The sequence below is a fragment of the Oncorhynchus kisutch genome, linkage group LG16, assembly GCF_002021735.2.
Source record: "Oncorhynchus kisutch isolate 150728-3 linkage group LG16, Okis_V2, whole genome shotgun sequence".
NCBI lineage: Eukaryota > Metazoa > Chordata > Actinopteri > Salmoniformes > Salmonidae > Oncorhynchus > Oncorhynchus kisutch.
This window is the reverse complement of record NC_034189.2, coordinates 26,269,626-26,296,095: the sequence shown is the minus strand read 5'-3', so window position 1 is coordinate 26,296,095 and position 26,470 is coordinate 26,269,626. Positions and strand designations below refer to the sequence as shown.

Genomic DNA, 26,470 nt, shown 5'->3' with positions numbered 1-26,470 from the left:
TACATCCAACCACAGAAAGTCGCATGAGCAATTCAACACAAATATGGATGAAGAAAATGTAAGATACTAAAACCCTTTTAATTAACTGAAATTGTATGGCTAATAATCAAAATATATTGCAATAGTTACAAGAATCACAATTATAACACACAAAAATAATTAATCTTTCCTCTCTCTGTTTCATAATTTTCCTTCAATTTGCAAGAGGCAGAATGTGTCTCACTGGCGAAAGCGAGTGAGCGAAACAGCGCCCCTCTGTCTCTGTATGTGTAGCCCATCTATCTGATGCTGTCTGGTGAAAAAGAGTATGATATTGTTGCCGCCCATAGCATTGAAACAAGGGGGAATTTGGCTTCCCTTAATAAAGAGGAGACCAAATGAATGGTGAATGGTCCTAGCCCCCCGCAAAAAATGTGTCAAGGGAAGACCGTTTGGAATTGGCTTCACACCAATCACATCAAAGTCAAATGCCATTGACAGAAAAAACTTGAATTGTTGTGTCTCGTTGTGTTGTTTTCCTCCAGTGGCTAACTAGCTTGCTAAAATGGACCTTTCCTAAATTAGCCATGGAAGTGAGATAGGGATTTGGACTTGTGGTTTTACTTCATTCTCCGTACTGGCCAATGATTGTAATGCTAATTCTGATCCAACCATAAATTCCTATATTGTGCCCCTGGCCTGAGAGGATGGAAGTTCAATATGTAGCTAGATGCAGTAGGCTAATGTTAACTAGCTGGTTCATCGTTGCCCATGAAAGGAAGTTAGGCTAGTGAGCAACCAGCTTTATCCAGGTAGCCTAGGACAACAAAAACTTAAAGTGTGTACTTTACGACAGAGTCATAGACCTTTTCAGCAACATGAGAGGAGGATGGCATTGGCGTTTCTCTACAAGTAGGGTGAGTCAACATGTTCTTTACACACACACACAGAAATCAGTACCATGAATATTTCGGAAACATTTACTTTTTTGTGGACTCCACCGGACAGATGTTACTCTTTTGTTTTATGATGAAACAAAGGTGTGGTTGAATTTATTCTGCCACTGTGTCTTCTTATTGTCTCGGACTTAGGCCTATATCACGGTGGCAATGCATATTAACTAACAAGTTATAGAGCAAACAATGCAATTATCACAACACATAGGTTGTAATATGGCTTATTTTTCGGGCTTGGCTTTCTCAGGTGATTTTACCCATGCACCGGAACTGGTTGAAACCTATTGTATTTTGTGACCCAACTTTCCATAAGGCTTCAAGGTCATGATATCTACCTTTCTCTTAAATGTCATTTGGACTAGATTTAGGCTGGGAGTGTAATAATTGTTGACATTTTTATAATGTGCATTGTGGATAGATGGCAGCATTCACGCAAAACTGAAAGCGTGAACCACTGCATTTAATCATGGCAAGGCGACGGGGAATATGGCAGACTACAAACAGTGTTGTCATTCCCTCCGCAATGGAATCAAACAGGCACACCTCCAACTCAATCATCAAGTTTGCAGACGACACAACAGTAGTAGGCTTGATTACCAACAATGACGAGACAGCCTACATGAAGGAGGTGAGGGCTCTGGGAGTGTGGTGCCAGGAAAATAACCTCTCACTCAACTTCAACAAAACAAAGGAGATGATAGTAGACTTCAGGAAACAGCAGAGGGAGCACCCCCCTATCCACATCGACGGGACCGCAGTGGAGAAGGCGGAAAGCTTCAAGTTCCTCTGCGTACACATCACTGACAAACTGAAATGGTCCACCCGCATAGAAGGTGTGGTGAAGAAAGCACAACAGCACCTCTTCAACCTCAGGAGGCTGAAGAAATTTGTCTTGGCACCTAAAATATGCACAATTGAGAGCATCCTGTCGGGTTGCATCACCGCCTGGTACCGCAAATGCACCGCCTGCGACCGCAGGGCTCTCCAGAGGGTGGTGCGGTGTCACGACTCCCGCCGAAGTTGGTTCCTCTCCTTGTTCGGGCGGCGTCACCGGTCTTCTAGCCATCGCCACTCCACCTTTCATTTTCCATTTGTTTTGTCTAGTTTTCCCACACACCTGGTTTACATCCCCTCATTACTCTACGTGTATATTATCCTCTGTTCCCCCCCATGTCTGTGTGTGGTATTGTTCGTTTCGTTACGTGTGTAACGCTACAGCCTGGTTTTGCGCCGGGTATTGTTTGTAACCCGTGGTTTTGTTACTTGTACCTATTTGTGTAATTTGTTGCGCTCGCTTTTTCCTTGGGCTGGAGTGTTGTGACGCTGTTGTGTCCATCTGTTTTCCTCTGCCTTAATAAAGTGTGCCTGTTCACTCATCTCTGCTCTCCTACACCTGACTTCCTTTGACCAGTTGCGCACACTCTGACATGCGGTCTTCCCAACGCATCACTAGGGGCAAACTACCTGCCCTCCAGGACTCCAACCGCACCCGATGTCACTGGAAGGCCAAAAAGATCATCAAGGACAACAACCACCCGAGCCACTGGCTGTTCACCCCGCTATCATCCAGAAGGCGAGGTCAGTACAGGTGCATTAAAGCTGGGACCGAGAGACTGAAAAACAGCTTCTATCTCAAGGCCATCAGACTGTTAAATAGCCATCACTAGCACATTAGAGGCTGCTGCCTATATACATAGACTTGAAATCACTGGCGACTTTAATAAATTGAAATCTAGTCAATTTAATAATGTTTACATATTTTGCATTACTCATCTCATATTTATATACTGTATTCTATTCTACTGTATCTTAGTCTATGCCGCTCTCACATTGCTCGTCCATATATTTATATATTCTTAATTCCATTCCTTTACTTAGATTTGTGTGTATTGGGTATATGTTGTGAAATTGTTAGATATTACTTTTTAGATATTACTGCACTGTCAGAGCTAGAAACACAAGCTACACCCGCAATAACATCTGCTAAACACATGTATGTGACCAATACAATTCGATTTTTAATATTAGAGTGTTCTAGGATATTTGATCCAGTATTAGGATATTTTTTGTGGGACATGGTTGCATGCAAGTTCCTGTCCGGTGTCATGACGTTGGCCTGGGGGTAGGTTTATGACAGTCATAAAAACCTCTTCCCCCCTTTTTCCTCTCTCTACCCTACTGATGTGACATTTGAAAATCCATAGAGGTTCTGGGAACATCAGAAGGTGGGGGGAAATGAACTATATTCTGGTAATCCGACCAATTGAACATATGCGGTGGTACTTAATGAATATGATGTCAGTTCAGTTGTCATCTGAGACATTCTCATCAATGATAGGATGACATAAACTCTACAGTGGAAAGTCTGCACATTGTAGTTATAGGATTCACATGGATTTGTTGTTCAACTTAAATGTTTGAATATAAAATTACTGGTGAAGAGATTAAATGACATTTTAGCTTCCAAATGAGAGATTTGGGTTTTCATGAGGTTAGGGCTCTGCTCAATCAGTGGCCCGCCTCTGTGAAGAGACATGGGTTATTAAACTTTTCAAACACACCCTTCTCGCTCCACTATATAAAGCCTTGACCAAAATGTAACCTCCGGTTCCAAGTACGTGAGGTCTGCCACCTCTGCGTTAAAAGGACTAACATGTCAACTACAGAACTAAGCCAACCTCAGTATGAGCTTTGGTTGCGAATGGTATGAACGTTGAACTCTAGGAAAGAACAGACAGAGGAACCCGTCTACCACACAACGACGTTACTACAATGTATTAAGTGGCATGTTGACTGCAGGAATGTCCACCAGAGCTGTTGCCAGAGAATTGAATGTTCATTTCTCTACCATAAGCCACCTCCAATGTCATTTTAGAGAATTTGGCAGTACGCCCAAACAACCTCAACCGCAGTATGGCGTCGCATGGGCAAGCTGTTTGCTAATGTCAACATTGTGAACAGAGTGCCCCATGGTGGTGGGGGGGTTATGGTACGGGAAGGCATAAGCTATGGGCAATGAACACAATTGCATTTTATTGATGGCAATTTGAATGTACAGACATACCGTGACGAGATCCTGAGGCCCATTGTCGTACCATTCATCCGCTTCAGCATAATAATGCACGGCCCCATGTCGCAAGGATCTATACACAATTCCTAGAAGCTGAAAATGTCCCAGTTCTTCCATGGCCTGCATACTCACCAGACATGTCACCCATTTGAGCATGTTTGGGATGCTCTGGATCAACTTGTATGACCATGTGTTCCAATTCCCTCCATATATACTGTTGGATTCATTTAATTTCCATTGTATTATTTTAATCTTATTTTTACAAAAACAGTTGAGTGTAACTCATTTGGTTAAATGTAATGCCAAACAAAGTGTTCATGCTGCTTGAGATGGAACCCTGGATAGGATAGTACATCCTCTGATTATCATTAGAGCATTAGAAGGCTCTGAATGTTAAATAAGTAGTTCACTAATCAGAAGCTCAACAAATTAGCTGTTTATTTATCAGTTTGCATTTGGTTCAGCATTGTCAATATTGAGTGAACACTGTATATATTGGCTCAGTTGATTGAAAGATAATTGATACAATATGGACCTGCAGGGGACCTGTAACATGATGTATTTGAGAGTTCTAGGACAAAAAGAAATACGATATGCAGGAGAATAAAAATAATGTGTAAACAGTAGCCTACATAAAAATTGCCAACATCTCTGACATAGAATATGTAACACACAGCCAGGACAAGTTGAGAGATCATTCTGAAAACAACGTACTTCCTGCCCTACTACATGCTGCCTTCAGAAGTAAAATCTCACCAGAGATATGGATTGTCTGGCTAGCGAGAACATTAGATTAACTTTATTCCTTAGCGAGAACATTACATTAGATGAACTTTATGCCTAACATTTTGGGGAAAATAACCTCAAATTCTATCTAGACTAGAGAGTTCAATGTGTGAAAGTCAATCCTCAGATTCATAGAAGGAAATGTTTATCTCTGATAAACAATTCAGAGTAGTAGGGGATGGTAAAGCATCACTCTGACAGGGGCCTCTACTCTAGCTCACATAGCTCAGCAGTGGTCTTAAAACAATGAAGCCAAAACCCAGGATAGAGGGGCTGAGTGAATTTAGTCTGGACTCTGTGCAAGAGGGTCATTTTGTCCGAAACACTGTAGAAGGACAGAGTGCCCGCCTGGTGATCAAGATACACTCCTACTCTGGAGGACTGAGGGCGTGCCACTTCAGTCTTGACATTATTATGTCGGAAAAAGTAACCATTACTACAGCACTCTAAACTCCAGGACTTGTCATTGTGTCCGAATTGACAGTCGTCCGCAGGCCCTGATCGGCTGATGTCTTTATACGAGACGCCTGCATAAATCTTCCACCCACTCCACTCCACCTCCCAGTAACAGCGCCCAGACAGACCTTCCCTGCACAGCACCTGACACAACTGAGTGAATCTGTCTGGACGGCTGGGGTAGGAGTAGCCTTTGCGCTTCAGTTTCACCTTTCTGTTTAGCTCAGACAGAAAGAGTTGTCTGTATAATGTGTGTGGGTCCAGGGTGAGCCGACAGGAATCTGAGGGAAGAGAAATGAAGAAATACAAATATGATAGGAGTGTGGTTGAGTATCATTGGAGATACGACTTTTAGAAAATTTCCGGATAAAGGGACTCACATTGTAAGAAGTCGGCTCTGGTCTTGGGTTCGGGAGGGTGTAGAACATCTACTAGATTCACTGAAACACACAATCACACACAGTAAAAGACGAACTGAAATCCCGTCAAAGTATACAGATGAAACTCTCATTTCTAACCTACCTCTGGTGGAAATTCTGCACCATTCCCTCTTCAAGACGCCCTCTAGTTTCTCTCTCAGGTTAGACACAGCCTCACTCACATCCTCAAAGTGCGGAAGAGGACAGACAGCGATGGTGGGCAAATCTGAAAATACACTGGGACTGGCGAGAGACTGATAACTCTGCAGAGCGAGAGAGAGCACATAGCCACCAGAAAATGATTAAACAGTCAATCGTCTGTGTGCGAACTAATAAATTCCTCAAATGAAGCACTTAGCACTTAAGCACTGCTTTTCTACGAGAGGCATTAGTTTAAGTCGGCGGGCTAGAGAAACAACATTCTACTTACTACTTTAAATAGCTACAAAGGCTTTGGTAAACCCACCCCAGAATAACGAGTTCCTTTTGCAATAACAGACGCATGGTCCCTCAGTGTAGCTACCTCCAGGAAATGGATGTGATCCTCTGTGTGTGCGAGCTTCTCCAGCTCAACCCCTCTCATCTTCAGCTCAGCGATCTCCTGCTCCAAACGCTCCATGAGGCCTTCAGCTTGACTCACAGCTGTATACTCCTGGGCTACGATCAGCTCCTTCATCTCAGAGCGCCTTCGCTCAACGGAGTCAATCAATTCTGTGAAGATCCTCTCACTTTCCTCCACTGCCGCCTGTGCAGAGCGCTGTTATGAGACCGACAAAGACAAGAGAACGGTTCATGTTTAAAAAAAATCTACTCTCTCTCTAACTTGGAGCCCAGTGGGATTGGAGTGGCCTTTAACTGTCTGACTGGTTAAAAAGCAGTGAAATGGGTCGTGATTCCAGGTTGTCTTTGTTGCAATTATACTGTGCGTCTAAGAAGATTGCTATATCACACCAATGTGGTTCCTGAGATATCAAACACTTCTCCAGGCAGTGTGGGATCTGATCATCTGTGCAACTCTACTGCAACAAAAACGACACGGTCGATCTACTCAGATCAATACTCACACTGAGAGCCTCCACAGCCTTTTGCACTTCCTTCAACTCCTTCTCCCTCTCCTGGACTCTCTGCTTGACCCTCTGCTGACTCAACCCGATCTGCTTCTGTGGACAAAAACAAACGGTATTTATTTGACATTTTGCAGGATGAAATCTCTTGAGATGCACAGTCTCATTTTCAAGAGTGTCCAAATGAAGAAAAAAAAATCTAACAAACAATACTTAGAAACAAGAATAATATGGAAACTATTGTCCGACAATAATAAAATAATAATTCAAAACGTACAAAAAAAATCTAAATGTAGTTGTACAACTACTAATAGCCCTACAACTAATAAAAACTACTGCTACAACTACTATACAACTAATGAAACTAAGGATAATATATACATACATATTTACTAATATCTCCACATGGTGATGTTTCTAATAGTTAAAAACACAAACAGTTTGTTCTTGACATTTTATAAAAAGGGCTTTCTTAAATTCACTGTGTGAATTTAATGCCCTGATTTCTATAGGTACCGTCAGTTGGGACTTTACATGGAAAAGATCTCACTCCAACCTCACAATGTACCCTTGGAATGTGTAATTGCTGCTGAGTCTTGTATAGTGTCTTGTATAGTTCGGTGTTCCTTTATACACACGGGGAAATCTAAGTTGATACATAAAAATTAAAAATTGGTACCAATGCAGTGGTCTTCTAGTTGGGAATGGCCATGTACTGTTATAATCTCCCCACGGCACCGCCAGAAGAGGACTGGCCACCCCTCAGAGCCTAGTTCCTCTAAAGGTTTCTTCCTAGGTTCCTGCCTGAGTTTTTCCTAGCCACCGTGCTTCTACATCTGCATTGCTTGCTGTTTTAGGCTGGGTTTCTGTTTAGCACTTTGTAACATCTGCTGATGTAAAAAGGGCTTTATAAATACATTTGATTGAAATAAATGTGATTGTTAAGACTTCCTCTTCCAATTATAATGTGGGAAAGTGAAAATATTGAAACTATCGACCAAATAATTTTTAAGTGTTGAATACTTCTCCTTGCCATTATTATTTACAAGACAAGATGTGTAAAAAAAAAAGTTTTTGCTAACATATGGTGGGGGTTCCTGGGCCACCGATTTGCCCGGGAGGGTGTTCCTCTGCAAGAAAAGGTTGAAGACCCCTGCTCTATTCATCAGGTTAAAATATTTTGCAGATACAAGCAACTGTCCAAGATGATTTTAACACTTTACAAAAAAATGGTTTCTAGCAAATAATTTGGTTTTAAATCAAACAAAGTCCTATATCATGCTGTTCGGTACATGGCAAATAAACTCCACAGCTGGCAATTTCAAAATTGATGCACCTAATTGAATAATGCTTTGGAAGTGTTGATTGGTTGAAATATCTTGGTTTGAGGATTGATTCTTAGTTATCTTTTGGAAAGCATATTATTTATATTATTAACTACAAGCTTGGCTTTCCATACAGATCTTAGAATTGTTTTACTGTATCCATTAGAAAGGCCTTAGTCTAGGATAGGAAGCAGCAGTTGGGTTACTATGGTGACATCATCTACCAAAACACAACCAAGACCTACCTTAATGTAATTTCTAACAATATTTGCTGATTAATTATTGGATGCCATTATAAAAGACACGTCATTGCACAATGTATGAATCACTAAATTAACTGTCACTCCTAATTAGAAGACAAATGCATTGGTACCAATTTATTTTTCAATGTATTAACTTAGATTTCCCTGTATATATTAGGAACACGTAACTATACAGCCTATTAGCTAGAAAGGTAACTCCAAACACATTTTCGCTTGGACGTGTGTTGGCAAAAATGTATGTCCATGTCAAGAAAGCTTACCAGCAGCACTTGCCGCACTGGTAGCCTATACGCGGTTGCTTTTTCAAAGCCTGTGTCAGATACTCCAGTGAGTGTAATTGACTCCAATGAGTGTAATTTACTCAATTTTAGGATTTGAGAATATATTTTTTAAATAAATATTTATGAATATAGGGCAAAGAAGTGGGTCAATACTAAGCCTTGAGGTACTCCTCTACTGAGTGAAAGGAGTTCTGATTTGTGTTCTATGAAAACAGTGTTTTCTATTGCTAAGATAGGCGTGGAACCAGTTTAGTGATCTTTTAGTGAAACCAATCTTTTTAAGTTTTCCTAGTAACATTGAATGAATGATCAACTAAATCAAATAAAGATGCCACCATCTTGGTCAGATGAAGAATTTGTATATCGTAATAAGTTTCAGTAATATTGTAGTTGTAGTAGAATGGTTGGGTCTAAAGCCAGATTGAAAAGGGTAATATTTTATTTATCTAGGTACTGATATATTTTGGAATGTAATAATTTCTCACAGATTTTTGCTATTGAACAGATTACTATAGGTCTATAGTTGTTTGGGGCTAAAGAGTTTCCACCTTAATGAAGAGGGGTCTTGACTGAGCTACATGGTATTGATGTGATGTGACAATGCAAATCTGTCTCATATGCCCATCTAAATGTGATTTTTTAAATCACAATAACTGTAATATTAGCTTGATTCTCACCTGTTTCTCCATCTTTTCAGCTGTGATTGAGACTGTATCATGGCCTTTATGTTCATCCATGGTACACAGATAACAGATACACTGCTGGTCGGTCCGGCAGAAAATCTCCAGCAGTTTGTCATGATGAGAGCAGATATTGTCCTGCAATTGTGTGGTGGCTTTGATCAGCTTGTGCTTCATCAATGGAGCTATATTATAATGAGGCTGGAGATGAGTCTCACAGTAAGAGGCTAGACACACAAGACATGACTTGAGAGCTTTCTGCTTTCTTCCATTGCAGAAATCACATTCCACATCTCCAGGTCCAGCAAAGCACATAGCAGGAGGAGTAGGCTGGAGTCCTATCTTCCTCATGTTCCCAACCACCATGGCTAGCAAGCTATTCTTCATCAGAGCCGGCCTAGGCGAGAAAGTCTGTCTGCACTGGGGACAGTTGTAGGCGCCCTTTGGATCATCCTTATCCCAGCAGTCCTCAATACAATTGCTACAGTAACTGTGTCCACAGTTGATAGTGACCGGCTCCTTCAGTAAATCCAGACAGATAGAGCAGCAGAACTGGTCCTGGTCCAGGAGAACTCCCTGCTCAGCCATTTTAGCTATCACTCACAAAGACCAATAACTGGAAAGACAAAGACACACCCCGGCAGAAATGAAAAAATCTAGGTAGACGTAAAATGTATCTCCCAGTCCAGCAGTTGAACTAGTCTAATTGGAATTCAATAATTACATTTTTACCAGTCGTGATTTCAATATAAGACATCACAATTCAAATATAATTGTTGATAACCGACTAGCAGCGAGAGATCGATCCGAGATCGGAAGGGGGACATAATTATGCGCGACACAGGAAGTATGCACACCAACATCCGGCTGATCTAATTATTTTCTTTCTTAAAATATTTGGCGGTTTGAGGAAGACATTCGTAAAAATTGGCCTGCGTAATGTCGAGTAACTACATATTTATGGTGTTCATTTATTTTTTATGTCGTTAACTATATTTGTATCCTTTGTTTAATTTCGACGACGGTAAGGCGCATTACTAACTAGCCATGTTTGCGTTCTGTTTCTGCCCAACTAGCTAACGTGTTAGCTTTCCTCGTATCTGTAACGTTTTCAGTCTTCTGCTAAATAGCAGCTAGTTTTTAGATCTAAACGTTTGCAGCTCGCTGGAAATATGTCGAACATTCAGAGAACGAATGGCAAATATCTGTGGTGGTCGCTTTTGGGTCTTGGATTTCAACCTGAAGTCGAAGTATCATCAGGGGCCAGCAAAGCCAATGTCAAACACATCATTCTTGGCCCGTACGTGTTGATTGTCGTGGTAACAGCTAACGTTAACAGTACAACATCAGTAGTGCAACTCTGTTTCAATCCAGTGCGAAACTGGCAATGGCATGACATTTAAAATAAACTAATAGACAGAGGCAGACGGACTCTATTCTCCCAGGTCAGTCAAAAGCCTGTTTTGACACCAGTTTCTGTCTCACCAACAGAAATATGTTTGACAAACCAAACAAGGATGCGTTCTACATAGTTACCCATTTCCTGTTAGAGAAACTCAACCCCACCCGCTTCCACGATACATACAGGTGATGGTCCCATTCCCAGCTTGTTTTTCTTCACAATTTTGTAATGTTCTGCAATCATATAATATGCTGGGTCTTGTATGCAGGCATTGCTGGCCGGTGTTGGACCACAAAGCAGATGCTGAATTCCGTAAGGTGACCTGTGCTTGGCTGCGAGATCTGATGGTAGGGATTTGGCATTCATTTCAGATGTACAGGATTTGACATACTTGTTGTAGCAGATGTATACTGTCTGTAAGTATGGTTGTTAATCAGGTCTAAAGCATTTGAACTTGATCTGTGCTTTCAGGATGAGCAGGGCAGCACAATTCCCAAAGTGGTGGCGTCACTGTTCCTCTCGCCTGGTGGTCCCAAGTTTGTCCACCTGATGCTCCATCTGGCCAATTATGTTGAGTTTCAGGAGATGCAGACATTCTCTACAGGTAGGAAGGCCAGAGAGGGGAAGGCGATGTGGGAAGGTTGACTCCGCCCAAAATCTGTACATGAAAATAAGACCACGAAGTGAGGAATAACTGTATGGAGGTCAATGAGTGTGGAATTTGTTAATTTGCTACGTGAAATTAATATAAGTTTTGTAATGAGATTTTTAAGAATGCACTGATAAGTGGATCCACATGGCATTTCAGCAACTTTGGGGAAAAAATTACTGTCGGAGTTGTGCCTGTTGTTCACACACGTATCTGCCCTCTCTCATTGGCTAGAATGCTACCACCTGATCTCGCCTGCCTTCCATCTTTGAGGACATGTATTCCCATTGTGAGAGCAGTAACTCTACTATCATGTCAAATAGATCATCTTTGGGAAGGCCTATGTATGACTAAGGTTGGGCTAAAAGGCATACGCCATCGATTTTCTTCTGCCTGTGAATTGCACAGTCTAGTTGTTTTTCAATGTGTGTTATTAGATGGCACGTGGGTCCCAGAGGCGGCGGCTGCCCCTGCCTCTTCTGTGCAAATGGCACTGAAGCGGTTTCAGATGGTCAAGACCAGATTCCTGAGGGGAGCTGTTGAGCAGGACCGGATCTTGCATGAGTACGAGAGGCAGGCCCAGTAAGTCACAGGCAACTGTACAAACCATAAGCATTGGATATGTTTCAGATAGATATTTTGCAATGCCTAGAAAAGTATCACATATGTTGACAATTTCAGTTGGATAAAAAAAACGGATCCTTTCATTGGGTAGGTATCATGTGATTCTGACTAATTAGCACAGGTGCAAATAATGAGCAGGCAATCAAGCCTTACTATAAAACATGGTCACAGAGGTTGATGCGAAAACATCAGATTTGGGCTGCCTGTGTAAACACCGTGCTGTTGGTTATTTTTTAATGTGCCTAGTTTTGCCCTTCTATGTCTGTGTCCTTCTCTTGAAGATCTCAAGTGAAGTCTCTGAGGGATTTGAGGGCTGAAGATGCAAAGTATAATGATTTGCTCAAGTATGTATGAGATATTCCATCTATCCTTCAATAATTTTTTGTTGTCGTTGCTCTGTTTTCAGTTACCTTTTGGCATAAAACACTGCTCAAAGTGCCAATAAACAATGGCATCTCGTTAAATTCATTTCCCCCGCACAGGCGTCACAAGAATGAAGCTGACAAGGAGGAAACTCCTCAAGCTGAGAAGATTCAAAAGGTTTTTCCTTAATTTCATAACTGTCTAGTTCGTCAAACATCACTGGAAACTGACATTCATTACATTTCTATCTGCAATGTTCTGACCCTTACACCTCTGAATGAACAAACCCCAGGTGCGCTCCCTGTGGTCATCCATCGACGGAGTGCTGTCCACCCTGGAGGAGGAGCGGCGCGTGGTGGAGTGTGTGATCGGGGGAGGTGTGGACCAGTACACCCTGGACGGGACGGGCCTGGCCCTCAAAATCCCCCGGGTTCTGCTGGAGCGGATAGAGCAGTTATCCCACCTGGTGAGAAGCACAAAAAATGATATCGTTGCCTTTTTAGGTTAGTGGGTGATGGTGCATTTGGAACTTGATCCATATCTCTCCTTGAGAACTCCGATGTTCCACATGTTCTAGAACTAGCACAACTGATTAAATGAACGAGTAGTGATTAGTTGACCAATTGAATCTGGTATGCTAGTGCTGGAAATTCATAAAATAAGTGGAACTTGTCCTCCCGGGTGGCGCAGTTGTTAAGGGCGCTGTTCTGCAGCGCCAGCTGTGCCACCAGAGACCCTGGGTCGCGCCCAGGCTCTGTCGTAACCTTCGGGCGACGCACAATTGGCCTAGCGTCGTCCGGGTTAGGGGGGGTTTGGCCGGTAGGGATATCCTTAACTCATCGCGCTCCAGTGACTCCTGTGGCGGGCTGGGCCCAGTGTGCACTAACCAAGGTTGCCAGGTGCACGGTGTTACCTCCAACGCATTGGTGCAGCTGGCTTCCGGGTTGGATGCACGCTGTGTTAAGAAGCAGTGCGGCTTGGTTGGGTTGTGTATCGGAGGACGCATGACTTTCAACCTTCGTCTCTCCTGATCCCGTTCGGGAGTTGCAGCGATGAGACAAGACAGTAACTACTAACAATTGGATACCTCGAAATTGGGGAGAAAAGGGGTAAAATTCACACAAAAAATAAATAAATAATAATAATAATTTTAAAAAAGTGGAACTTGAAGGGGGTAACTGCTCTAGTCTGCGTGTTTATCACTAAGCTGTGTGTTTACCACTAAGCTGTGTGTTGTCAGTCGAGTGTGGGCAGTGTGTACGAGGCAGACCAGCTGAACCTCCTCAGCATGCTGGAGCTGCTCCACCAGGCCCTAGGCCTCCTGGTGGAAGAGAGGGTCAAGATGGCAGGACACACCCCCATTGCTCAGCTCCACCCCCTGCTCCTGCAAGAGACAAACCTGCAGATGGCCCGTGCCCTGGAGGACCTCCGACTCATGAGGTGCGTTACAGCGATAAAACGTTTTTAAACCCATCTTGAACTGTAGTAAAGCTCTTTTAAAACGGTCTTGCTCCTTTCTCCTTGGTATCACTGCATCCCACTGTCTCTCTCTTTGTCCAGGAAGAGGATTTCAAAGGAGGAAATCCCAGAGGTAAAGAGCGTCATCGGGAAGTTGGAGACTGAGTGGGACCAGAAGTGGGCAGACTGTCTGAAACGCACGCCGCTGACCTTGTTTCTCAACGAGGATCCTGTAAGTGCCTCTTAGGGTTTGTGACCTGGATGTATTAAATGGAGGCTCTGTCCATATATAACCAGTAGCCCTTACCCTCCTGCAGGCTAGTGCTATTCTACTACGGCGACTGTAATCTTTAACTTTACTGACTTTATTGTCCCCTTGGAGACATTTTGTTGCAGTATGATGTACATGTTTTTTAAAGTGGCATTAAATACAAAACAAATTGACAATACAACTTTAACAGTTACATACTAATAAAGAAAGACTAGGCTGCTGGCCTTACTGGGTCGATAGGAACATTAGCCCGAGCTATTTAGGAGATTTTATCACACTTGGCACTAATTGTCTAGTTCTGTTCTTCCTGCCGGGTGATACCCTATACCTGCGCCCAGAGGTGAGTAGTTCAAAGTACGGGTACAGGGGGTGGCTTGAGTCTAAAATGATTTTGTGAGCCTTACGGAAAGCCCTGACCTAAAAGATCTCATCCAGGCCTGTCTGTTTGACTCCATGTACCTTACTTGCTGTGGTGATAATCCTTCTCTGCATATTTCTCTGGCTGACGTCGTACATCTCTTAAAGCCTGTCTATTACCCTCATAAACTGCCTTCCTATTAAGTAGTGATTTTTTTTTTTTTGATACCCAAGGCCTATTGTTCGGGATGCTTTTACAGGTTTTAGTTGGCACAACTGACTCAACACAAGTTTACATAGTCTGAAACGACATCTGAGTGCTCATCAAGATCAGAGCTGCTGTCCTCCAATACCTCCCAGTCAAAACAAAACACCCTTGGAGACAAGTGAAACTGTTGTCTTTTCCGATCTGTGACAATTTGAACTGCGTTTCCCCCTCTCCAGGGTTGGCCGGAGGTAGACAACATTGTGGTCTGATGTCCCCAGGGGAAGTCTGGTGGTGGCAGAGAAAGCATTTGTTATTGTCCCATAGCCCAAATCAAGAGTCTTATTTTTCCTAGTGTGACATTTCACATACTGATGGTACGTGCACAGGACCTTGCGCCAAGTACAGTTGTTAAAATCCCCTAAAATGTGGGTGCGTCGGGGGAGATGGATTCCATTTTCTGTGACGATAGATTATAAATGATTTCTGATGCTTTCGCTGTATTGGCTTTTGGTTGTAAGTACACACCGGTCACAAACAATTGGGGGAACTCACGTGGCAGATGGTAGGGTCGCAGTGACACGGAAAACAGTTCAATGTCGGGGGTACAGAGATCTTACCAGGATTCATTTACACCACTGGTCCCTGACAAGCAGGCAGACACTCCGCCGTAAGGTTTCCCTGTGACGGTCAGATCACGGTCCGCTCTGACCATTGTGAAGCTGGCCGGCTCTCCTTCCCTGTTCGGGACTCTGTCATCCAGCCAAGTCTCAGTAAACGCCAGCAAACAGGCCTTCCGGTATTCGTGTTGGAAGTGTAGATTCGCTGACACCTCATCCGCTTTCCCCTCAGTGACTGGGCATTGATCAGCAAGGTGGTGGGTACATTTATATAAAAAAATATATAAAAAAACGTTTTTTTTAAGTATTTATCTGATAACCCTGTTCCACGTTTGAAATCCACTCGCAGACAATCAGGGATTAGATTGGCCATTGGGATATCCATCACGTTTGAGTTGCATTGTAGTAGGAACTCTGCTGTATTAGATTTTGCTGCCACCAGCGTTTTCATAATTTAGTCTGTTAGTAGCAATCAACAGCAATCAACACTGTAAAGCCATTGTTGACTGATGGTTTACAAGCAAAGTGAACAAATTAAAAACTGAAGAACGCCACACCAAACATCACACACATTGCGGGATGCAACAGAGCCACAGCCCCTCTAATCTCTCTCTCTCTCCCTTCAGGCCCTTGACTTTCTGTGCCCCATGGCTCCTCTGTCCTTTGAGCCGGCCACAGAAGCCAGTTTTAAATCCAGCGTTTTCTCCCAGTATCCGGCGACGCTACCCAGTGAGTAGAGGGAAACAAAATATTTCCACTTCTAGGTTGCTTTATTGTTTAACTGCATATTTTAACAATCGTTACTTTTTTTTTTTTTTTACTTAGAATTTTCTGAGGAGAAGCTTGCGGAGACTGACTCCATTCCAATGGATTCTGCCCTCAAACGGTATATTAATACTCGGTCTGCCTTGTTTTCATTGCTAATGGGCAAATAGTAGTCTGATTCCTCTGTATTGTGTTGTTGATGGGAGGCAGATACCTGGGCAGTTCTGAGCTGTGCTCTGTTCATCACTAGTCCTCCCTATAGCATACCTGCTCTCTGATGACCGGGGCGAGTTGAGTGAAATCGCAACGGACAGATACGGAGCAGACAACAATTATCCTGTCTAGTTCGTCTTTTTTTAATCTTTTTTTTTCAAACCATGAACTTCATTTGATCCACAGAAGTCTTTATAACATCTTTTTTTGAACAGCCTTTGCCCTCCAGCCGTTGAGAGGGTTGCGTCTCGTCTTCCTAGTGTGGTCTCTTCCCCACTGACTCCCCTCCATGCACTTTGTGAAACTCCTCTGGCTGTCCCTGTCAAAGCTCCCTCACCAAGCCCCCTGCCGGTATGTGATGTGAACCATGTGTCCTATTCCATGTTCAGTTCAGACCAGTGAATGCTGCTGAGTGGAGGACGGCTCATAATAATGGCCCGGAACAAAGCAAATGGAATGGCATAAAACACCTTAACCAGGTGTTTGATGTATTTATCATTCCACTGATTCCGCTCCAGTTATTACCACGAGCCCATTCTCTCCAATTAAGATGCCACCATTCTCCTGTGGTTCAGACTCAGTCGGAAGGTTTAAAAAATATATATGTATACATTTTTTTTAAAGGCTCATTGTTTTAGCTTATTTCAATGTTTTAATATTGCTTTTCATTTTTTAAGTATTTTGGCCCATGTTACTCCTGCACACAAATGTCCTTAATTCATGTTTAATCTCCTGTGGCAATCTTTCCTTAGGCCAGTGTAAGGAAGACTCCTTGTGCATCTCCAAAGATGTCTGCGGTGAAGAGAGAGGCTCAGATCCTGGACTCTGAGTTTGACAACTTGGCAAATCAGGTACAGTTTCCATACATTTCCTCACTTGAGCCACAATGCAGAATGAGGGCTGACCCTTCTAGTCATTATTTTGGTAGTTGTTGGGAGGCAGATACCTGGGCAGTACTGAGCTGTGCTCTGTCCGTCACTAGCCATCCCTATAGCATACCTGCTCTCTGATGACCGGGGCGAGTTGAGTGAAATCGCAACGGACAGATACGGAGCAGACAACCGTTATCTGCATAGACATGACTGATTTGAGTCACCGAAGAAGGTAGTCTTATGTACCATGCTGCTTAACATGCCTGGAGTATATTTTCAATTGCCTTACTAAGCCTGTGTATGTATTAGTTTGCAGAGGCTGTGACCACCAGCCCTGGTAATGGAAGTTTACAAGGACTTGCGCTTGGTGATTTACTGTGCAATCTTGGCACAGACCCTTTCTCCACCAGGAAGCAGATTCCACGTACCCCAGAGAGTTTGAGTGCGTATTGGACCTTATTTGATTATGTACTTTGAAAGGCAGAATGCTCTTTAACCATTTTTGCTTTTTGTTGGGCAGAGGAGTAATGTTTTTTATTTTTTAAATTAGTTCTAGATGTGAGGAGTTCCTGGCGAAGGGCAGTGGAGGAAGGAGAGGCTCAGAAGGCCCGTCTGTCTGATAAGTTTGACGGCGACGGCATCTTCAGGCACGTCACGGCCCTCTGTGAGGTACAGGAGACCTCCCTCAGCCCCGACGTGCACTCCCTGAGCACAGGCCTGGATCCCACCAATGCCGGTTGCAGTACTGCAGCCCCCGAGCAGGCATCGCTCATGTCTACCCTGCCCTGGGACTCCTCCAACACGGAGGCTCTCCACAGCCTGAGCAGTAGCGACGTGATCCAGTTCAGATTCGACCAAGAGGCGATCCCAGAGCAGTTCAGTATAGATCAGGAGACTCTCCCCGAGCTGCCGGGCAACGACGGCAGCTTCCTGAGCTCCAGTGACACATCCAACACAGAGGAGGAAGAGCTGCTCCTCCCCCACATCCCCTCCCTCCTTCCCACAGAGACTGAGCCGGCCCTACTGGTCTCAAGCAGGCGTCTGGACAAGATCCAGCAGACCTTCAGAGAGACCTCCTTCATGGACCGACACCAGGGGGCACAAGAAATGTCTCCCCCACAGCATGACGAGAGGAGCCTGGATGCCAGAGACTGGCTGATGGCAATGTCACTGGAGACTGCAGCCACAGTTGGCGCGACAGACAAAGTCTTTTCTCTGGATCTGGACACTCTAGAGAGCCCTTCACCACCAAGAAAAGAGCAGTTTAGCCTCTCGCAACTCTTAACATTTTCCCCCATAGAGGACCTGTAGTGCCTCCTGAAAATGTATTTTATATATATATTTTTTCTTTTTTAACTTAGACTACCTATCTTCTAGTTTCTCACTTTTTCACAATTAAGTCTAACCAACTTCACTGCACATGCAATTCAAATATTTGTACCTATGTGTGGAATAGTTGTGTTCCAATCCTATTTTTCTAAGAAACTAACATGAATTGTAAAATATTGTTAATAAATGGTCTAGATTGAAATTTAACAATCTGTTTAATAATTATTTTTCTACGTGTGCATTTCCTGGGCCTGTGAAGGCCGAGTTTACAATTGCATTAAGTTTTTATTTTCTTGTTAGGTGTAAACTATAACATTTTTTGATGGTCATTGGACTTTTCAATTGATGAAATGTCTACTAATTTTTTAAAAGTATTGCTTAAGTGCAGTAGACAGTCTTAGGCTATAGAAGACAGCCAAACTGTCTTGTTGAGATGTGTCTTACATTTATTTGGGCTGCAATTTCTGAGGCTGGTAACTAATGAACTTTTCCTCTGCAGCAGAGGTAACTCTGGGTCTTCTATTCCTGTGGCGGTTCTCATGAGAGCCAGTTTCATCACAGAGCTTGATGGTTTTTGCAACTGCACTTGAAGAAGCTTTTAAAGTTTGACATTTTCAGGATTAACTGGCCATGTCTAAAAGTATGGATGGACTGTCATTTCTCTTTGCTTATTTGAGCTGTTCTTGTCATAATATGGACTTGGTGTATAGGGCTAACTTCTGTATTTTACCCCCCCCCCCCTTGTCACAACACAACTGATTGGCTCAAAAACTAAGTAGGAAAGAAATTCCACAAATTAACTTTTAACAAGGCACACCTGTTAATTGAACCGTATTCCAGGTGACTACTTCATGAAGCTGATTGAGAGAATGCCAAGAGTGTGCAACGCTATCATCAAGGTGGCTACTTTGAAGAATCTAAAATATCAAATACATTTAGATTTAACACTTTTTGGTTAGATGATTTCATGTGTTATTTCATAGTTGTGATGTCTTCACTATTATTATGTAATGTGGAAAATAAAGAAAAACCCTTGAATGAGTTGGTGTTTCCAAACTTTTGGCTGGTACTCTTGCATCTGTAGCATACTACTACTAGTTTATAAAGATCATGCACAACATTTCAGAGGGCATAAGAGGCCCATGGAATATGTGGCCTACTACCAGTGCAAAAATAGCATGCACTATATTACAGATAGGGGGCATAAGAGGCCCATGGAAAAGGAGGAAGGTTCTCGCCATCTGAACGCCATTACTGTTCCCCGAGCAGCATGATATTATGCTTGCAGCACGATAGTGCTTTCCCGAAGTTCAGCAAAGACATGCTAAACTTTGGGAATGTCGATTGTTTATTAAAGTTTTTGAACTAGTGCAGTACGTGTTTTTCACAAAATTGCAACCATGTTTGAAAAAAGAAATGGATAATTTGACGTATTGTATTATTTATACCAGCATTTTTTATTTTACAAACATACTGGTATGTTGAAGGCTGTTGTGTAGGCGATCTTTAAAGAAATATACTTAATAAAATACATATGCTATTGGAACTATTCTGAGTCTGCAAAACTTAAATGTGCCTCTTGTGCTGGACAACGGGTTTAAGTTCGTGACTCCTTACTCCACCCACTTCATTCACTGCAGTCAGTAATGTAAAGTACTTATATAAAAAATACTTTAAAGTACTACTTATATATTTTGGGCGGTATCTGTACTTTACTATTTATATTTTGTACAACTTTTACTTTCACGTCACTACATTCTTAAAGAAAATAATGTACCTTTTACTCCATACATTTTGAGAGAATGTTGTTGAGATCAAGATATTTGCAGGTAGCACTTCCTTCATGAAAGATTCTATAATATCTCACACATCACTGTTTTGAAGCCAGTGTTGAAGCAATGGTTGTGTAGTCTGCCCTGTTTTCACTGCATCCAACTGTGAAATGACTTGCATACCGCCCCAACAGATCCACAGATGATGCGATCTCTATTGTACTCCACACTGCCCTTTCCCACCTGGACAAAATGAACACCTATGTGAGAATGCTATTCATTGACTACAGCTCAGCGTTCAACGCCATAGTGGCCTCAAAGCTCCTCGCTATGCTAAGGACCCTGGGACTGCCTGGTATGGCAACTGCCTGGTATGGCAACTGCTCGGGCTCCAAAGACTCCAGCCACCCTAGTCATAGACTGTTCTCTCTGCTACCGCATGGCAAGCGGTCTAGGTCCAAAGTCTTCTTAACAGCTTCTACCCCAAGCCACAAGACTCCTGAACAGCTAACCAAATGGCTACCCAGACAATTTGCATTGCCCCTCCCACCTGCTTTACACTGCTGCTACTCTCTGTTTATTATCTATGCATAGTCACTTTAACTCTACCTACATGTACATATTACCTAAATTACCTTGACTAACTTGCGCCCCCGCACATTGACTCTGTACCGGTACCCCCTGTATATAGCCTCCCTACTGTTATTTTACTGCTGCTCTTTATTTTTTTAATTTTTTTTAAATGTTTAAATCCTATCTATTTTTTACTGAACACTTATTATTCTTAAAACTGCATTGTTGGTTATCCCCGAATGACAAATTACTGAGCTCAATCTGTAGGTCAACCTCTCATTGCCAACTGCTGGAAGATCAATAAAATAAGATGGGGATACAGGGTTTTGAATTACAGTGGTGACTTTTGACCTTACACAAGAAACATAAAGTACAAGAATATCTGGAGTGCGAGTCCAAATTTGTTTGTCTACTGAGTATTACTGCGCATTTACTGAATGTGTGTGGTACTTCTCCCTTTGTAATAATTTGCTTGAAAAGGATGTCAAGCCTGCCTTTAATGTTTGGAAGTCAAATGCTAAATATTTACGTTTCTAATAAGACAAAGGCCAAGTAATAATCTTCTCACAAATTACAATTTGGAGAGATGGGCTATGATCCATGAATCAGTCCAAAACTTGTTTCCAAGAGGCAAACCTTTGGATTGATTGCGACCAACATGGGTTTAAGACAATTGTTGGAAGGCTATGCATAATTGGGATGATATAAACCTATTGCAACATAATTTTACTAGGATACTACCTCGAAGATATTTTATTTGTCAGGCCAAGCGATTGATCTGACGCAACTTTTGGCACATGTCAATGCTGGCCTTGGGCTGATTTAAATGTGGAAAGGTGGATCTATTACCATCACCATTATGTTAATCTTGGTCGTTAACGGGTTCAATAAAATTTGATTTGATTTGATTTGATTTAGCCAGTCCATCATTGTTTACATTGTGTCTTTGTTTACATTTGATTTCACACTGGAAGCAAACAAGGCAAGGCAAAAAAAAGGTGTTCAAGTGCTTGTGTTACAATTGATTTTCAACACAACAACAGTACATTAAGTTATTGTTTTGGAATTAATATAACAACGCAGGACTGAATGCATATGTCTAGAACACAGTGCCTATTCAAAACTAACCATATTCGGTTAGTAGAGATCCTACTGAGTATTTCACTCCCCACTTTAGCTGAGACAGGTAGAAAAGTTCTCTCTCTGCAAGCCAATATATATCTCATGTACAGTTTATTACAGTGTATTGCATTGGAAGCTATAGAGGGGGCAGAGTGAAAAGCCATTAGCAGGCCATGGGACACAGTCCACCTCCAAAACTAACCATATTTGATTAGTGGAGACCCTACTGAGTATTTTCCACCCCACTTGAGCTGAGACCGGTAGAAAAGTTATCTCTACAGCCCAGTAGTCTCAACATACCAGTGTCAACATTGCATTTCTTCATTATTGCTCTTTATGTTTTTAAAACACTATGTTTTTATTTGTTTTCATTAATTACTTATTGAATTTTCTTGTTGGCACAATGAAAGTGGCCACTGATTAAAATGCATTATCATTTGTATGAGTTATCCACATTGCAAAGTTTTGAAATGCAGGCTTTTATTTTGAAGGTTTCAACATTACCATACGAATACGACGTCATCGTGTGTGCTGCTGGCAGAATACTGGTTTGAGCGCCAGTCATTATTCTCTGGGCGGTTCCATTCTGTCTCAAGCAGCCGTCTAAACAAACCAAGACTAGCTCCCCAAAGTAGCTGACAAAACACGAACATGGCGCATGCTTGCACCGACAGCTACGGATAAAACAGTGTCGCGAACAAGTGGGAAACAAAGTTTTCAGATATTATCGAAGTGCACCCACTTTGTGCCTTCAGTGGTGGATTTGGTCATGTAAAACACGAACGGAATAGCTCTAGCGGGTGAAAGCTGCAAGTTGCCTACATGACAACATTGTCTCTTATAGTGTTGTAAAGAGCTGGTAAGTATTGCAGCCTGCCTCTTTTGGTTGGGGGAACAAATCACGTTTTGGGGGGTTGGTTTAGGCGCTTTAAGTTTATCAATACAAGTGGATGAAATGTTACTTTGTCATGACGCAGTTTAACGATATGATATATTTTTTTAGACATTTCAAATTTTAAGCACTTTGCGTGAATATATTGCAAGAGCGGTGGTGGCGTAGTAGTTTTTACTGCGCAACAGTAAAACGGGCAGCGTAATTGTATTTCCCTGCGCAAACTTAACACATTTTGAGTCTCTTATTGAGAGTGGAATGTTTTGTTTTCAGACGCTGTCATGAGTGATCGGAAGTTGAAGTACTTTTAAGTCGTAGGCAAAGATGCAACAGTTGGAACATAATTCTTCCACCGAACCCTGTAGTCGAGACGGATCGGTTCTCTTGTACTCTTATCAAACGTTGCAGGTGCTTGGGTGTCAACATTCTCGAAAGACTATTTATTGTCAGGCAAAACCAGCGTTTTTCTTTTGAAATATCTATTGAAGTACATATTGCTTTTTCAACATGAAATTCTTTCTCTCAAAGATCAAGTCTAACAATCAGACTGACTTGTAACCAACCTAGGGTATTTCCTTATTTTCTGCTAACAATGCTATATTCTCCACTGAAAATCTGACTGGCAAAATAATATGTATTTTTTTTATGCCGTAATGGAACTAAAAACAAACATGCAGAGCATTTGTAGTAGCCTAGTAATTCCAGAACAATCCTCTACTACATTATTCAAAGTGTGGGCCTCAGTTTAAGCAACAAGCCTTAGTGTGTTTACTAGACCTATATCCCCAATGACCTTTGTGACTGACTGTGCAATGTCTGCATTGTGTGACCCTGACTCCTTGCAGAGGACATGTGTTGTTGCCACAGTCATAAACCCGCCTATTTCTAGATTCTCTCTAATTGAAGATTTTAAAACCAACCTTAGGTTAACCTTAACCATGCTGCTAACCTTGTGCCTAATTGAATGTCTGTCTGAAGCTCTGTATAGGTTCCTGTCCATGTGCACTGTCTGTCACTGAGTGCAAGTCAAAGTGCTCACATATCTGTGGCTCAGCACTTGACTGATTGCCAGCAAGCAACTGAGGCGCTGCACTGGCAATATGAATCAGTGTCATTCCTTGCTTCCCACCTCCATGCGTCCTTCCAAGTGTGTGTTTGCCATGGCATCTCTGTGCCAGTCTGTGGCATCGGTCCCAGCAGGGCAAAAAGGATGGTATTTCACCACGGGTACTGTCGCCACATTTAGGTTTCCATTAGGGTAGCAAATATCAATGCAGTTTGTGACACAGTATTCCCTCACTCTTGTGAGGGAGGAACATGATCTGACTTGTCTCAGAGCATGGGAAACAACGCACTATGCAACAATGTTTCAATCTATTCAGATTTGAAGCTTGCACATCTTTTCAGCCCAACCCCTGGAATGCACTGAAATGCTGCTTTCTCACAACAGACATGTACTAACTACATGTCTGTTGTGAGAAGTTGTGAGGGTGTTGGAGTACATTTTTCCCCATTTCAGTGTTCTAAACTGGGTCATGTGCCCCAGGTGGGTGTTTGTCTTTGGCTGCTTTTACACAAGCAGTCCAATTCAGATTGGGCTCAACGATTACCGGGCACCACTACTAGGCATTGTGGGTAGAGGAAAAGTAATAGTTCATTGGTACTGCAGCTACTTAGGTAGGACTTCTCATGTGAAAGAGAAATATGACACCATTTATATGCGTCACACAGTTTAGGTCCATAGTGTGAACAGGGGCAGAGTGCATTTTGCCATCTCATATGTGGGTAGTGGAAATCGAGATCGTGGCTCGTTATGTGTGAAGCAGATGAGAAGTACAGTATGAATGACTTCAGTCTTATAATTGACTTTTATAGCAAGAGTTCATATGAGGGTATTTCGTTTTTAAAACAGGACGTGTGCACCTCACACACAGTCAGGAAGTATTTTATAAATCGAGATGGTTCTCCAACTTTGCTGAAGCATGATAGAAAGAATCAGGGGACTTGTTCATTTCCTTTATGACTCGCATGTCTCTGTACTGTAGTCTTTGTCTTCAACCTTCAATGGATCTGGGACCATTTTGTCTATCGCTGTAGTTAGCGAGTGCAGTGAATTTTTCTAGCTCCCTGTGGAAAGAATGCTTTTTGTCTGGCTGCCCGTCACACTCGAGGGAGGAGGCAGTGAGTCTTGTGACATTTCAGCTGAGCTTTCCTTCACCCCTCAGCTACCTCTGTCTGATTCCAAGGACCTGTACTTTATCTGTCAAGGACCACCACAAGCATTGTAATGGCACCAGAGCCATTATATAATAAATATTAAATCAAGCTTTTTCCAAGACTATTTTGGCTGTTCTCTTTTCCCTCTCCTTTTCTATCTCATTTTCTCAGTCTCACACTCTCTCCTGCTGATAGTCGTCATAAGTCAGACAGATGGCCAAGATGTTTTTTTTTTTCTCGCTCGCTCGTCTATCTGCTGATAGTCATATGTCAGGCAGATGGTCAATAGGACGAGCCTTGTATTTATTCTGTAGCTCCTACAGCCAACACACAGCCTTCACAGGCAGCAGATGACGTCACACCCCACAGCGCAAATCCTTTATCAGACTTGTATGTAAAGCATGTCTGCTGTTGGATATGTTGGAGGAATGTGTTTGACATTATGTGAAAGTTAAACAAAAACGTGGCAGTGCTATATTTCACAGTGCTAGACTTTCAGTTGTAAACAAAGCTGTCTTAGAATGTCACACAGAGCAAGAATCCTACTTTTGGGTGCGGTTGTGAGGCCGGTTGGACGTACTGCCAAATTCTCTAAAAATGACAGAGGTGGCTTATGGTAGAGAAATGAACATTAAATTCTCTGGCAACAGCTCTGGTGGACATTTCTGCAGTCAGCATGCCTATTGCGCGTTCCCTCAACATTTGAGACATCGTGGCATTGTGTTGTGACAAAACAAGGTGCACATGTGTAATGATCATGCTGTTTAATCAGTTTCTTGATATGCCACACCTGTCAGGTGGATGGATCATCTTGGCAAAGGAGTACTGCTCACCAACAGGGATGTAAACCAAATTTGTACAGAACATTTGAGAGAAATGTGCTTTTTGTCTGTATGGAACATTTCTGAGATCTTTTATTTCAGCTCATGAAACATGGGGACGACAATTTACATGTTGCGTTTATATTTTTGTTTAGTATAATTTGTTTTCCTGAGAAATTAAGCTAATTGATTGCATGCAAATTGAGAATTTTAATATATAGGATTCATATGATATTCTAGTCGATCGCCAAACAGATCTGTTAACCCAACGATAAAGTCTTGTTTCTATTTTAGTTGTATTTCTCTAGCGCTGTTGACGGTAGGTGCACCCGACTCAGCTGCCCTGAAGTTTTCAGATTTTGAACCATTTCATGTGTCTGAAGGTGCAAACTTTGCCTTCCCGTCAGTCCCGGAGAGCAAATCAAGTGCACTATAGGCCTACCGCTAGTCAATCGCATGGCTCAGGTTATCGTGTCTGCAGTAATGTAGTAGGTGTGAAAGAAAGCTACAGCAAAGTTGATGCTGTGAGATTTCTAAACTTTTAAAACCACGACTAGAAATGTTGTCAACGAATACAACAAAGAGCTGCTGGTTTTATGAGTAAGTTCATGTTTAATTTCTTACACAATTTCAACACTTTTATATAAGCCATAAAATGCACATTCT

General features: G+C 42.3%; 3 protein-coding genes and 2 non-coding genes across 7 annotated transcripts in view; 4 read left to right on the top strand and 1 right to left on the bottom strand.

Moving 5' to 3' along the window:
* Nucleotides 1-4,426: 4,426 nt before the first annotated feature.
* LOC109906547 (tripartite motif-containing protein 16) lies at nucleotides 4,427-11,242 on the bottom strand. Its single transcript, XM_020504292.2, has 6 exons — nucleotides 9,277-11,242; nucleotides 6,731-6,826; nucleotides 6,190-6,423; nucleotides 5,770-5,929; nucleotides 5,628-5,687; nucleotides 4,427-5,528 (listed from the first exon to the last, which is right to left on the bottom strand). Exons 1-6 carry the CDS (start codon nucleotides 9,865-9,867, stop codon nucleotides 4,999-5,001), a joined length of 1,671 nt encoding a protein of 556 aa, XP_020359881.1. The 5' UTR covers nucleotides 9,868-11,242; the 3' UTR covers nucleotides 4,427-4,998.
* Nucleotides 10,077-18,614, top strand: haus6 (HAUS augmin-like complex, subunit 6). Its single transcript, XM_020504290.2, has 16 exons — nucleotides 10,077-10,579; nucleotides 10,771-10,866; nucleotides 10,950-11,028; nucleotides 11,153-11,285; nucleotides 11,768-11,912; nucleotides 12,236-12,298; nucleotides 12,437-12,494; nucleotides 12,610-12,783; nucleotides 13,558-13,757; nucleotides 13,878-14,007; nucleotides 15,855-15,957; nucleotides 16,054-16,114; nucleotides 16,422-16,557; nucleotides 16,959-17,057; nucleotides 17,388-17,520; nucleotides 17,629-18,614. The coding sequence occupies exons 1-16, from the start codon at nucleotides 10,452-10,454 to the stop codon at nucleotides 18,387-18,389; spliced, it is 2,499 nt and encodes an 832-aa protein (XP_020359879.1). The 5' UTR covers nucleotides 10,077-10,451; the 3' UTR covers nucleotides 18,390-18,614.
* LOC116354130 (small Cajal body-specific RNA 8) lies at nucleotides 16,194-16,324 on the top strand. The gene has a single exon (XR_004203530.1).
* On the top strand, nucleotides 17,139-17,269 carry LOC116354131 (small Cajal body-specific RNA 8). The gene has a single exon (XR_004203531.1).
* A 3,838-nt stretch (nucleotides 18,615-22,452) lies between the features above and the next one.
* LOC109906544 (DENN domain-containing protein 4C) overlaps nucleotides 22,453-26,470 on the top strand; it is a 74,107-nt gene continuing 70,089 nt past the window's right edge. For all 3 annotated transcript variants that reach the window (XM_020504289.2, XM_020504288.2, XM_020504287.2), the window contains exon 1: nucleotides 22,453-22,733. The gene's annotated coding sequence lies outside the window, so the exon portion shown is untranslated. The remainder of the gene's footprint in view (nucleotides 22,734-26,470) is intronic.